This window comes from Xenia sp. Carnegie-2017, unplaced genomic scaffold (assembly GCF_021976095.1).
Source record: "Xenia sp. Carnegie-2017 unplaced genomic scaffold, XeniaSp_v1 HiC_scaffold_13, whole genome shotgun sequence".
Taxonomy (NCBI): domain Eukaryota; kingdom Metazoa; phylum Cnidaria; class Anthozoa; order Malacalcyonacea; family Xeniidae; genus Xenia; species Xenia sp. Carnegie-2017.
In genome coordinates this window covers 10,112,387-10,126,423 of record NW_025813436.1, presented here as the reverse complement: position 1 = coordinate 10,126,423, position 14,037 = coordinate 10,112,387, and the positions used below count along the sequence as shown (strand labels likewise).

The 14,037-nt window shown below is 35.8% G+C and overlaps 2 protein-coding genes across 2 annotated transcripts; both read right to left on the bottom strand.

The window, feature by feature from the left end:
* Positions 1–116: 116 nt before the first annotated feature.
* Positions 117–5,778, bottom strand: LOC124456994. Its single transcript, XM_047007296.1, has 3 exons — positions 4,741–5,778; positions 2,626–2,984; positions 117–2,384 (listed from the first exon to the last, which is right to left on the bottom strand). Exons 1-3 carry the CDS (start codon positions 5,591–5,593, stop codon positions 516–518), a joined length of 3,081 nt encoding a protein of 1,026 aa, XP_046863252.1. The 5' UTR covers positions 5,594–5,778; the 3' UTR covers positions 117–515.
* A 3,863-nt stretch (positions 5,779–9,641) lies between these two features.
* Positions 9,642–12,802, bottom strand: LOC124457023 (apoptosis regulator Bcl-2-like). Its single transcript, XM_047007324.1, has 2 exons — positions 12,310–12,802; positions 9,642–10,444 (listed from the first exon to the last, which is right to left on the bottom strand). The coding sequence occupies exons 1-2, from the start codon at positions 12,712–12,714 to the stop codon at positions 10,325–10,327; spliced, it is 525 nt and encodes a 174-aa protein (XP_046863280.1). The 5' UTR covers positions 12,715–12,802; the 3' UTR covers positions 9,642–10,324.
* Between the last annotated feature and the right edge of the window lie 1,235 nt (positions 12,803–14,037).

Sequence of the window (14,037 nt, the reverse complement as noted above, 5' to 3'; positions counted from 1 at the left end):
ACTTCGTTGTTACATAATGGTAGAGAAAAAATTTCTGAGTGACTTTTTTATTACCTACGGATAAGGAAAGTTGGAAATGATTCTTTGGAAGGAAATCATAATTAAACAAACACAAATTGATCGTAGCTCTTTTTAATATATTATAATAAATTAAAATTTGTGATGGAACCACTCTTGCATTTCCACATGAGATGTACTTTGAATGGTCGAAATAGGAAATAAATAAATAATATAAGAAAAGTTCCCTAAAATTGTGTCCATACGTGCAGGCCCTAGAAGTTATTTTATAACATTACTTTACGCAACAAGACCATAGACTTTGGTGAAAAGTTCAAGATATAGCAAACATTAAAACATGTTCAAATTGATACAAGAAAACAAATCGCAATAATGAAAGATATTAATGAAAAACCGAGCATTTTTTAAAGCCTCTTCGAAGAGACGTTTTTAAAATGATTTAATTTCACCGTTAAGTCTCGCACAAGATCGTTGCGTAAAGAAACGTTTCACATCTTTTAAAATGGATAAGTGTCATAACGCTTTTCTCTGTGAGTTCTATGATGAATGATCGCCTTGAACTTCAGATTATCATAAAAATGCTGCGCTCTCGTGTTTTTCTTAGCATTCTTGTCACACATAATACCACTCTGATGATCGAACAGTTTCTTATAAACGTTGCTGGCTAGAAGTGTTCCATCTTTAATGCTCCTAAGCTCTTTTGAGTAATTGCTAGACATGCCATCCAGACATGAGATAAAAGAACGACCATTTAGGCATTCTGTGTTTCTATCCAAACCGCGATTGAAAATTGCATCGTTCTTATCCATTAGTCGTTCAACACATACATCAACAACATCATTATCCTTAGTCTTGCTATTCTGAAACTCTAATGTCTTATGAAAGGATCCACACGAAAGATTAAGAAATGAAGGTTGATTTAGAAGAGATGAATAAGGATTTGGCAAATCCTTTAAAGAAGTAACAACGACAACTTCTTTGTGAGTTTGTGCCTCTCGTCCAGCAATATCTCTATCTATCGTTGCATTAACGCTTTCTATATCCAAATCTTTCTTATTTCTCTCACAAAAATCCTCCTGGTTAGATCCAGTTGACTTGTTGGCTTGTTCTAATAAACGTTTTGCTTGATAGTGAACGATTTTCATTTCATCGAAATCGATGTCTTGCTCAGCCTTTCTAGCTTTCGCTTCATCTTTAGCAAGGTTTTCGGAGACAAGACCTTCTTTACGGCCTTCCAACATATCATGCGACTCTTGAAACAGCTGTTGTAATCTTCTGTCTGTATCTTTAAGATGCATAACACTAGTGGTATAATCACTGCCTTGGTCAACTTCTCTGTCATGGTGTTCACCAATCACATTCGAACATAAACTTGAATCACAAGATACAGTCAAAGTCTTCGTAAAGACGGGATATTGAGAGATTTGGGTGAATGAAATTTCCTCAGATTTCAAGGAACCATTGGTAACATCAAAACGATCATTGGATTGTTCATGTCTACATTCATTTTTAATACCGTAGTTAAGTAATTCTTCAGATTCTTTTATTAAATGTTCAGCACCATTTTTATCAAAATGCCGTAGTAATTTTCTATTTGAAGCAGCATCCTTCTCAGATGTACTATTACATACACAAAAATCACCTAAAAGTTCCTGAGATCGCTGTATCACATCAGCTACACCAAGATCGTCAAAAGAGGGAGAAGGTGTCGTTGCAACTTTAGACTCGTTTTCATTTTCTCTGACTTGATCATGTGTCACCTCAGATACAACATCTCTTTCGTCGTTAACGGAGTGATGTGCACATTCGTGGTAAAGTTTTTGCTCAGAAGAAAGAGTGCAGCTAGCACAGTTGATAGATGACCAAGGAGACAAGCTGTTACAGCATACGTCTGTAATGGATGGTAGGCTATTCGCAGTTATCACCTGGAACGCTGCAAGAGTAGGATCTTGAATTTTATTACTTTCACCATCCACATTTGCATGTACAGTATCATTATGCGTCTCACTTGATGATAACGGATTCCCTCCTTCAGAAATGCATGGAACGGAATCATTAACGTTGTTCTCCTTGCATATTTCAAATTCGTGAATATTTTTCAGCGTACATGTATCCGTTTCAACCGTGGGACTTTTAAGATGATGTTTCTTCTTTCGTCTGTGATGATGGTGACGACGATGAACTGACTTGTGTCGTTCTTTCTCCCATTTTGAGCTACTAAACATTCGATGATCGAGAACTAACGGTGCCTCGCTGACGCCTTCTTCATGAGTGGCAATACCATTGCTGTCACTGGATGAACCATGTTCTTCTCTTAACACTTCAAGGACTTTGAAACGACAATCCTTGCTTTCATCACAGGTCTCCTACGCATAAGAAGTATAACAATTAGTAAAATCCTCACAAGAAATTGGTAGATCACAATTAAATGTGCTAGTATATTTCATTTTGATAAACACGAAAGACAGCTTAAGATTTAAACATAACTGATTATCAGAATATATGCAAAAACAAAGTTCGTTATTGCGTGCGTTATTAGATTTCGCCACTTTATGCAAAAGTATCAAACTACATATGTTGGACATTGTCCAATTGGACATTAAGTACCTGAAATGCGTCAACACAATTAGGTTTGGAATCACACATAGATCCTAGAGTTGACGATGGTCCACTTTCAACTGGACTAACATTCTCTTCTTTAAGTTCATTGATACTTGAACAAGTGGAAATAACATGACGTATCACGGGTTGTTCTTCTGAAAATGCAACGCATTCAGCCACTATTAGATCCTTCAAAGTGCACTCGAGAAAATCATCGACCTCGTGTTCAAGATGAAGGGGCTTCAAACAAACGGGTTCGTCTGCGGGGCATGCGTAATCTGCCAAGAATGGATGGCTCAACGCCAGTTCGGTAGAAACGCGGTCTGAGGGGTTGAAAGACAACAGTTTTTGAAGCAGGTGAATTGCTGAAAGAGAAAGAAATTATTCGTCAAAGATTTTGAAAAACACAAAACTTGATGATTCAAAAAAACTGAAAGCCCCATCAAGAAACGAACACTAATCAAAACTCCAAGAATATGTTTCAAATTAACGGATTCCGGAACAGTGGTGTGAATTATAAAACACAAAATGTCAAAGGAATTTCCTTCGGTTTAAAGTATAAAACAGGCCAACGACATTTTTCGTATAGTTTAAGGTGTGAGAAATACCGAGCTTTGTTGATGAGAATAGCGATAGCGTTAATAAAAATTCATGTCATACTTAGATGTAATCAGTAGGTTATACACTTCCCACGCTCGGCAGATGTTCTTGGAACAAAATACACCCAAAATTAAGAATTCAATAGCGATCTTAAAATCAACATTCTCGAACAAATCGTCGCTTGGCAACAAGATAAAATGATACTGGTGAGAGTAACATTTTTTCGTATGAAAAAATTATGAAAGGGCGTTACGTACAACCAAACCTCGTAAAACAACGTAAAAATGTTTAAAAATAGACGAAAGCTCAACCTGGAAAGAAAATGCTAAAATTTGATATAAATGACGTTAAATTCTACCGTTATACGATAAATCTACGCTCAACTGACGTCTTTGATGATGACGTGGGTCAGAAATAACTTGAACTACGTAAGAGCGTGGACAGTTGATATCATCGCAGGCTATTTCTAGATCCCCACACGTACACATACACCCTGCCCACGTCTGTTGCTATAACATCGAAAATGACTTTGCAGACAAACTCCATCACGAACAAATTGTATGGAAATTATATAACGAAGGACTATGAATTCTAATGAGCGTCTTTTGGATTAACGACTTGTGGTAAAAAAAATATCATGTAAGGCTGTAAATCCTTGATATTATTTCAAAGTCGATTATTGAGTCCACGGAAGATTGAACATGGATTCGCAGTTTCACTTTGAATACAAACAAAAGGTTTATCCAATTTTCTTTTCAACGATTCAAACTTTACCCGGAAAAATATTTTTGCATAGTTGTCGCATTGGAAAAGGTACTAGAACTTGACAGTTAACCGATGTTTATCTTTGATAAATTTTTCAATCTTCAACTGAATTTTCAACACACGCTGTTCACGAGTTCAATCCGTAAAAACTTCGATCTCCATGAACTTTACCTTGGAGCACAATAGCACAGTACCACAGCATCATAAAGAGAGCGCATGCAATACGCGTGCTAAATTCCGCGAATGTTATGTCCGTTGCTACAATTGGTAAACCAGATAAATCTGTATTTATATAATATTAAACCTGACATTCTAGATGTTAGATGGAAGGTAATTAGGAAGAGAATGTCGCAGATTCAATTAATTCAAAAAGATTGCGACAATATCCACACGAATTCCCCAAATCTATACTATTGTCCTAAAAGTTACACAAAACTTTTACAGTCAAAACTGGGCAAAGTACCGATTACCTCATCGCTTACGCAATTTATGTGACCAAAAATCAACAATATTTTGAGTCAGATTTCAATCGAATATTAATACAAAGTAAAAAAACATTTCACATCTTAACAAACGGACTATTTTGACGAGAATCTCAGCTAATATGAACGACTTTCACCCCGTATTTACATATGTTTAAAAAATAAATTCAGGTAAAACAAAAAGAACCTGTATTAAAGGTCAAGGTAACTTTGCTCAAGGAAATCGTGCTTGATGGCACATCAGAAACATAGCAAAAGTAATTAAGCTACATACCTTGACAATCAACGTTAGAAAACTTTGATTTCAAAGGAAATTTTGGTTCTCCGGTATACATTGCATTGACTTCTTTCGTTAAAAACGATCTTACAAGAGATTCTTCATCGGGCGTGACTTGAATAGCATGGATAATCAACTCCAACTGATCCAATTCACATTCAGCTTCGAACAAAGGTCGACCCAACATCATTTCTGCAAAAATACATCCAGCAGCCCAAATATCACTAGCACGACTGTATTGTCCTGCACCAAGGATTAATTCTGGTGCCTTATACCACTGACTTGTGTCGGATGCAGTGCTTTTATTACCATGGACGTATTCCGGATCAAAAACTAATGAATGTCCGAAATCACCGATCTTTATTTGCAATGAATTAACGTTGATCATAACATTCGACGGTTTCAAATCGCGATGCAGCACATTCGCGCTGTGAATGTATTTCAGTCCTCTTAACAACTGATAAAAGATCAGTTTCACGTAATCAGGGGAAAGCCGAGGATTGCTTTCGATAACTTGTCTTAAATCAGCATCTAGTAGTTCTTGGACGAAGTAAATGAAAGTAGTATCTCTGAAATTCGCTGAATTGATTTCGCAAACATCGGTACCATCATCAACGATAGCGTTTAAAAGACCGACAATGTTTTCATGTTTTAAGCGCCTTCGTATACGTACTTCTCTTAAAGCCGATCGACATTCATCCTTGTTAGAAACTGGTATTTTTTTCATACACACAGCGAAGCCGTATCGTGTGTCTATTGCCGAGATCACTCGTCCATTTCCACCAGCCGCAATTTCTTTTATTTGGGAAAAATATGGGCCGAGAGCCCCCGAGAATGTCCTTTCGAACATATCGTTGTCTTTCGTTCACCGTTGTCAAGATATCTTTCACCTTATGGCAGACAGCCCCGGCCATAACATATACACTTACACAAAGCCGTTTGTGTAGTTCTGTTAACTGTTATATAAATCGTCTTCCGTTCGAAATTCTGCCGGTACGTAAAAACAAGGAGGCCTGTGATTGGTTCAAATTTACACACTTTTCTACCTTGAAATCTGATTGGTTCTCGTTGGAATTTAATGAATGCAAACACATATGACGTAGCGTCGATGAAGCATTTTAGCAAATTCCCCTTTTTTATTATTTTCCCCTTTCTATTCTGCTTAGTTGACTCGAAAGTGAAACTCGTTAGCATGAAAATCTAGTTACTAGTGTAACTTTTAGTAGATTTTAGGGTGTTTGACGGCATTAACGAGAAAGAACTGAAAATTGTCGGCGTTGCCATTGTTTACTCTGCGTCGTCATAAGATGAACTCGCAAACGTCTTGTTTCCGCATAGCCACAGTGAACGCACGCAATGACTTTCAACATCAATTGTATTTTATTACGAATGACCTTAGCTATTGCTTAACATAACAAGCTTAACACTAAATGTCTGCCAACGTTTAGAAATCTACGTCAAAGTTGAAACTTAAGATTTTACTTCAAATGACGGAAGACATTCATTTAAGGGAAAGTTGATTCAAGGTCTGCGTTGCTATCTATCTGTAGCTTCCTGTTGTGAACGGTTGACGCGCAATAAATCATTGTGTATCGACGGTAGAACTATAAGCTGTATAGCTTTTACATTTGTTGGAAGATTAATCTTTTAGTTCACAGGAGAAAAATGGAATTAATAACAATATTCGCAGATAAAAACTTAGACAGGGATTTAATATCGACTTTTGCGGTAGACAGGTTGAATACAGATATGAAAATACATACTTCAAAGTCAGAGTAAATAATATAAGATTTGCATAACACAACGTAACGAGCAGAGTGCTTATCCGGTCTGACACCAAACGAAATTCGGTTTATAGCAAAACAATTGTCATAAACGAAATGAAAATTTGGTATAAATGTTACAAATGAAAGAAAAATGCTGTAAAATATGTCAATAAACCATGGATAATTAGTTCGTTTATTTGTATATTAGGTCCTGCACGTGCAGTGCGTTTTTCGCACGTGCAGGACGCACACGAAATTCGGACAAGCATGAAATATTGCAATATGACTATATTAAGGGCAACAATATGGGTGAAATATCTTCATTTAACCTACGCGATAATAACGTGTGCTGTTGCAGACTGCAAGCAAGATAAGACACAATAACAAATAAGGATATTTTGCACGTTAATTAGACATCTGTGTTGTTCGTCTAGGTAGAGCTGTAATATCGGCTCGTATTCAAATTTCGCTGTTCAAAAACACTTTAAATTTTAAAAAAGCATTAATTCAAACTGTGAGCAGTCAAGAGAAATATAGCAACACTTGCATGTTAAAAAGCTAATCTTGGATAGTTGCTAGGCAACAAATGCACTTTTTTATATTCACTACACAATACATATATATGTATATATTGAAATTTTGTACGTAGATTCATCAAATTTGAGACAATCGGATACTTTGCCGAGCGTAATTAACAGTCGCAACGTGATGTAAAAAATATTTGAATACTTGAATATTTGAAAAGTATTTGAATACTTTGAGCCATCTGCAAGTCGTCACGTAGCATTAATATAGTCTCTATTACTTCAGAGAGGCGTTCTATTTTCATTCCCATAACTCATAAGTCTACTTGAAAACACCTGCAAAAAAATGAAGTTAAAAGTTTGTTGAAAGTAATGAAATTAAGAGAGGAAAACATTCAGCTCTTGTGAAAAGCAATAAAACTTTTCAGGCACGACAAAAAGTTAGGGCACAAATTACAACATGTATGTACCACACATGTATGTACCAGCATTTTGTACGTAGATTCATCAAATTTGAGACAATCGAATACTTTCCCAACTGTAATTAACAGTCGCAACGTGATGTAAAAATATTTGAACACTCTGAGTCATCTGCAAGTCGTCACGTAGCAGTAATTTAGTCTCTAGTACTTCAGAGAGGCGTTCTATTTTCATTCCCATAACTCATAAGTAAGCCTACTTGAAAACACCTGCTAAAAAATGAAGTCAAAAGTTTGTTGAAAGTAATGAAATGAAGCGAGGAAAACATTCAGCTCTGGTGAAAAGCAATAAAACTTTTCAGGCACGACAAGAAGTTAGGGCACAAATTACAACATGTATGTACCACACATGTATGTACCAGCATTTTGTACGTAGATTCATCAAATTTGAGACAATCGAATACTTTCCCAACTGTAATTAACAGTCGCAACGTGATGTAAAAATATTTGAACACTCTGAGTCATCTGCAAGTCGTCACGTAGCAGTAATTTAGTCTCTAGTACTTCAGAAAGGTGTTCTATTTTCATTCCCATAACTCATAAGTCTACTTGAAAACACCTGCAAAAAAATGAAGTTAAAAGTTTGTTGAAAGTAATGAAATTAAGAGAGGAAAACATTCAGCTCTTGTGAAAAGCAATAAAACTTTTCAGGCACGACAAAAAGTTAGGGCACAAATTACAACATGCATGCACCAAGCAGCAACAGTCGACCAACAAACAATTGGAAATTTTACATCGTAAAATAAGTTTGCATGAACTGTGTTCGCGTTGTAGATTTGTCCTTACAATGCGCATGCGTCGAAAGCTTGCGCGTGAGTCTTCTGATTGGATGATGAGGATTGCTAACGAGTTGTCTGTTATCACAACTTCGTAGTCTACCGTTCTCTATCACACATCATATTAAGAATACATCAGAAATTCGTGTGAATACCACATTATAAGTTAGCCAACACGAAAAGGCATACTCCAATTACAGAGCAATATCATTATGCCCCGTATATGGCAGAACAATGGTATTTACAAAATAAGGAAGGGTGAGATAGGTGAGGGGCCAATATGGTTTCACACGGTGTAAAAATGCTAGAAATGTCTGTTTCTGCTCTTTGCAAACATCCATTTTATAGAATGACCAATATAATCTTTGACTGAGAATCGCTCTTAAGACATTCAGCTGTCGCTAAGTGGTATCATACAAAATTTTGTCAACGTTCAATCTTGGAGATCCGAAGCAGACTGTGTGTGTTTCTTCCCATTTTTGGCTTCAACTTAATTAAATGTTGAAGATATTTCTTTTGTGAATTTTCTCGCCATAAAAGGCGATGCAGCTAGCACGCGAAAAACCAGAAACAATTGATGTGTCAAACCGTTAAATAGTTGAACGTTTTAACACCAAGAAAGGGTAAACTTTACCGCCACCAATTGTGTTTTATAGTTCCGATGCTAACGTCCATCACATTCCAATAATAAAAATACGAAAAAGGAAATCAAATTAACGTTAAATAAAGACAGTGAGGCATCTCCAACACTTAACACACACATTCAAAGACACGCTTGGTTAGAGAATTACTGCTCTGACTATTTTAATGCTATTTTAGACTATTTTTTTCAGAGCAGACTTAAACTTCCTACAATTGTAGTTTCGTGCTAATCCTCTGACCATGACGATAGCTTTAAGGTAAACACACAATAGCAGTCATATGATTCTGGTTCGAGGACATGCTTTTTCCTGTAAATTGACCTTGTTCCTTGAGTAAATTTTACATAGTAGTTCATCAAAGTTTGCACAATAATGTAGCTGTCAAGGAAAGATAAATCACACAATTTATGTCTCCAATTGGAAGCGTTGAGAACATAACAATAGCAATGGTAATCAAATGTTTTGATGGAAGGCCGAGCGACAGAAATATTTATCTTGTGACGTAGAAGAAGGCAACAATACATTTCTTTTCATGGCTGAGCAGAATCATTTGAATATGCTTACAAGGTAGAAATCGAAACAAGTTTGTCAAGCAACTCCTGCAAGAAATGATGAAATCAGCAAATTCGTCTTTTGTTTTTCTGCTGAAAGACTGTTGAGGTCGATGTTAAGGTCCAGACTCGGCAACACCCGACGATTTTTTTACGACTTGTTTAATGATCAAAAGACTAAAAATGATTTTTATTCACTCTGTCAGAATTGTGTAACATATGATATACAATAATTTAAATCTTTGAAATACATTTTCTACATTAACACTATAATATATTACCAACACTCGATGAGTTCGTTTGGACGTTAAAATTTTTTCACACATTCTAAAATAACGTGGTTTTCTATAGTCAAACACCCAATAGGATGATAAAATTCAATTGAAGCAACCACCATTTTCCCAAGCATTCTCAATAAAACAAGAAGTTGAATATTACCAACAGACTTGTTTATATCAAATGTTAAAAGCTCACAAAACGTCAGTGAATGGCGCTCTTTCGAAGATATTTTATATGTATGTACAATAATAAACTATAACAGTTTCTTTATTAATGGAAAAACATGAAAACTCTAATCATAAATATCTATAATTTGTACCAAAGAATCCAAATCAAATTCGCTGTGATAAAGCAAAGATCAAGAATGAAAAGCGTTAACTCTCCAACGACAGAAAGGACTAAAAAGCAGCTGAAAGGATTTTCTAACCAATATGAGCTAAATTATAATCGAGTATTAAGCGCGCGGGTAGAATAACATTGAGATTTGTATTCGTCTTCAGTGGTTTTATATCCTTTTTCTCTTGGCGAAAAGCAGGATACACGAAGGATTTGGTATGTGCAGGAGTTATCTAGCAAATATCATAGCCGCTCCTACTACAGCTGCTCCAGCGGCAAGTCCATAGTAAATACCATCTTTAATCCAAAGTTTCTCTTTTTTATCTTTGAAATGCTCGTTGAATGATTCCTGTAAAATGGAAGAAATAAATCGAATGAGCTACACCGTATTCGTTCAAACAAGACACTTGTAAATCAAATTGCTTATATTACAATTCTAGTTAGCTAGGAGATTTGTAATGATGCAACTAAACGCATGACAAACAGCAGGAAACGAAGGACGTATGTAGCATTGCCAAAAAGATGCGGTTTACCACAAGAGGTAAATATCTGCGAGATTTTGGGAGATGATGGCCACGAGAAGGTATGTTTTTGGTAAGAATAACAGTCTGAGAGGAAAGGAGAGAATTTTAATGAATCCATTAATGGTAATGGAAAGAGTGGATTAGTGTAGAAACTGGATAAACATTGGTCGAAAACAGGAAATGCCGGGCTGGAAAAACAAGCCCAAACAAGACCAACTTTGAAAAATAGCGAGCGATGCGATGAAACACTATCAATCAACAAAGAAATCGTCCACCAAGATCAAGGCGTTGATTTATCTGGTAAACATCAAAATTATTTACCCAGACGTGCGTGCGTGTCGCCATGATATGGAAATATATGAAAATTGATGAATGTTTGTAGGTGTAGTAGGAGTAAGATTACCGCGGGGATGATGAAAAGAACCACTTCTGAAATTTAATACAGTTTTAAACGTGATGCCTTTTCTCTTTAATTTGGACGCTTTAGAAGGTTCTAGTCATCTCGATTTCTGGACGCTCTGACGGTTTCGTTGTATATCGATTTTTGTTGATTATAAATTGGCGTATGAATAAATTTAAGAAGACTCAACGAACGCGGACGTGGGAGTCGGCCTCAAAGGAATTATTAATCATATTTTTCATTAACACAAAAAAGCTTTCAGTCATGCAAATTTACGCATCTCTTAAAATTTTAATCATGAAAAAACTGGTGAATGAGCGCCACATAAAATTTTAATCACACGGCGAAAAACGCCTAGCGATGCCAAAGAGTTGAATCCGAAATCTTTGTACAATGAAGACTATAATCCCATGAAAAATACCAGAAGCTCTAAAGCGGCTGGTATTCGATTTCAATTTGTCTTTGTATTAAGTCTAAACCTGAATAAGCTACGAGCCATAACCGGTTGCTTATTGAAGCTTAAATTGTTAATACTATATTAATAGCGTATGATATTGAAAAGTTTAAGTCCCATGCAACACGTTAAACCTAAGAGAAATTTGAGACAAAACCGGAGCTTTATCAAAACATATGAAGAATACTAAAATACCCTATAGCACTCTCAGCGAGAGAAAATGTATGCACAAGAACTTTCACAATATCGTATAAGAGTATGTTTGATGTGTGAAATTCCCTTCGATACTAGTAGTTTCGTTATATAGTAGAAATTTGTGCTCTCCGATTAAGAGACTTCCGTCTCAAAAAATCTTCACTCCCAATCTATAGAGATAGTAAAACAACTATAGACGGAAATTACATGGGTTCTAGAAAAATAAAAGCTGGAAACAAGGGCGCTTTGCATGATTATTTTTAGGCAACAGTACTCAAGATTCACGCTAAGAAAGCAGGTATTGTTAAGTACAAATAAAAAATGCGTACATCAGTACAACATATGGGTGAGTGACAAACGTAAGTTCATCTACGTTCATCGTAAATCGTTTACCATGAAAGGTCATATATGCTCAAGGTAGGTTTAAATCTTATCGAGACAAAAATGTATGGACGAAGGAAGGAACAGATTACCAAAATATCACACCCTGCCGTATTTGCCTTCAGAGCGACCCGAACTATTCAAGATATCGTAAGAATGCATGGAAGAAACAGCAAAAGATGCCGATTAGCCAATAAGGCAGGAAAATGCTAAATAGCGATATATAGGAGTTCTAGTGAAAAAATTTTATTGACACTTACCCATCCACCAACTTTCACGATCCACTCTAGTAAGTGGGCATTCACGAATTCTACTAGCCACGTTGAGACAACATCTGGTCTCTCTAATAACTCATTTCTTTTACTAAATTTAGCAAGATGTCCAGCGAACGTGAACAGCACGGCTATACGACCCCAGTTGACAACATTATCTGAGAACATGTTCTCCGAAATTGTGATAAACGATTTGGGAATATCTTTCCCTTGTTCTGATATTACTTGTAGCATGCTGCTAAATATGTCTCCGTGAGAGACATCCAAGTCAGATGCTATTCTTCTCAGCGTCTTTACCGAAGTTGACATTTGCGTTGTAATGATCTCTTCGTCTAGTTTCCATGTCACAATATCATGTGCTAAAGCTTCTGTTATTCGTAGTTGTTCGTCCATCTTAATTATATTTCAAAATATCTGCGGCTGATGTTCCGTTTCCCTTCTCACACACAGACTCTTACGAACTGTTCGGTCACTTCCTACAGAACTATATTTAACACCTTCTGACGATAATGTATTTAAAAGCTTGCGCCTGATTGGTTAGTCTGGTTGACGTCACAAACGTTTCTTTACGTCTTTGGTTCGTAGTAGCACGTCGATGCAAATGTTTAAGCTTCATGCATGCACAATTTTTAAATTGTTTAACCGATTTCACACAGTATTTAAGCGTAGCGTTTTCTATTTAGAACAACGAAAACATTTGTGTTTTGTCTTTTATCGTAAAACGATAAACATTGTTTTACAAAGAGCGTTAAAAATTCAAAAATGTTTTTTAAACAGAATGCCTAAAATTCAAAATAGACTCGTTCAGGAAATTTCTTGAATTCTTTTTGCAATAGAGAAATTTCTCTTGTTGAAAAAATATGAGATATATTTTCTGGAATAAAAGATATATTTCTTTGGTATCTTTAAGTTTTGGCTTCTCCCGAATCAGAAACGGTTACAGCATTAGTTTACATTGCTTATAGCAGGCAATTTAAATTTTAAAATATCTTCATAACAATGCAGCAAGGTGGGGGAATTTTCAAAGAATAGAAACTTATAAATAAATCTTTTTCTTATGAGATAATTACCCAACAATAAGATGTTTTCATTTGTTCGGTTGCTTAAATCCTCAAACAGCTACAACGTTCAACTGAAAGAAACTGTGGTTTTGTTTCGATTAAAACACCTCTCTAAAATGATGAGCGCAGACAAGATTTGGGGGGGAACCTTTATCAACGAGAACTGCTACTAACAAAAGGGTTATAAACAATAAACATAAACCTATGTTTATGTTGAACATCCAGATGATTTATAAAGAAATAAAAGAGTGACTCGTCAAGATAGCATCTTCTATCAACCACAAAAATGTCAAATATTCTTATTAAAACGTGCTGTTAACCGTGAGAGCGTACATATATCTTGACAAGAGAGATAAGGACTTGCCTTAGATGGATTGCCATATATTGTACCATGGATAAATATCTTCTTGGAATTCTGCACACTTATCAGCAATAAAGAGACAAAATCGAAAATGGACTTACAGCAAGCAAGGATAAGCGAAATACTGCAATATCAGCGATTTAAAATGCGATAATCTTCAGACATAACTAAACGATGTTTCGTTTATGTAGTTTATAAACATCTTTCACGATAGAATGCATTCTAAAGTGCTTTAAAGCTAGGCGAAGAAAAGAACATGCTTGCATGGCAAATATATATTCATGAAAATCCTCA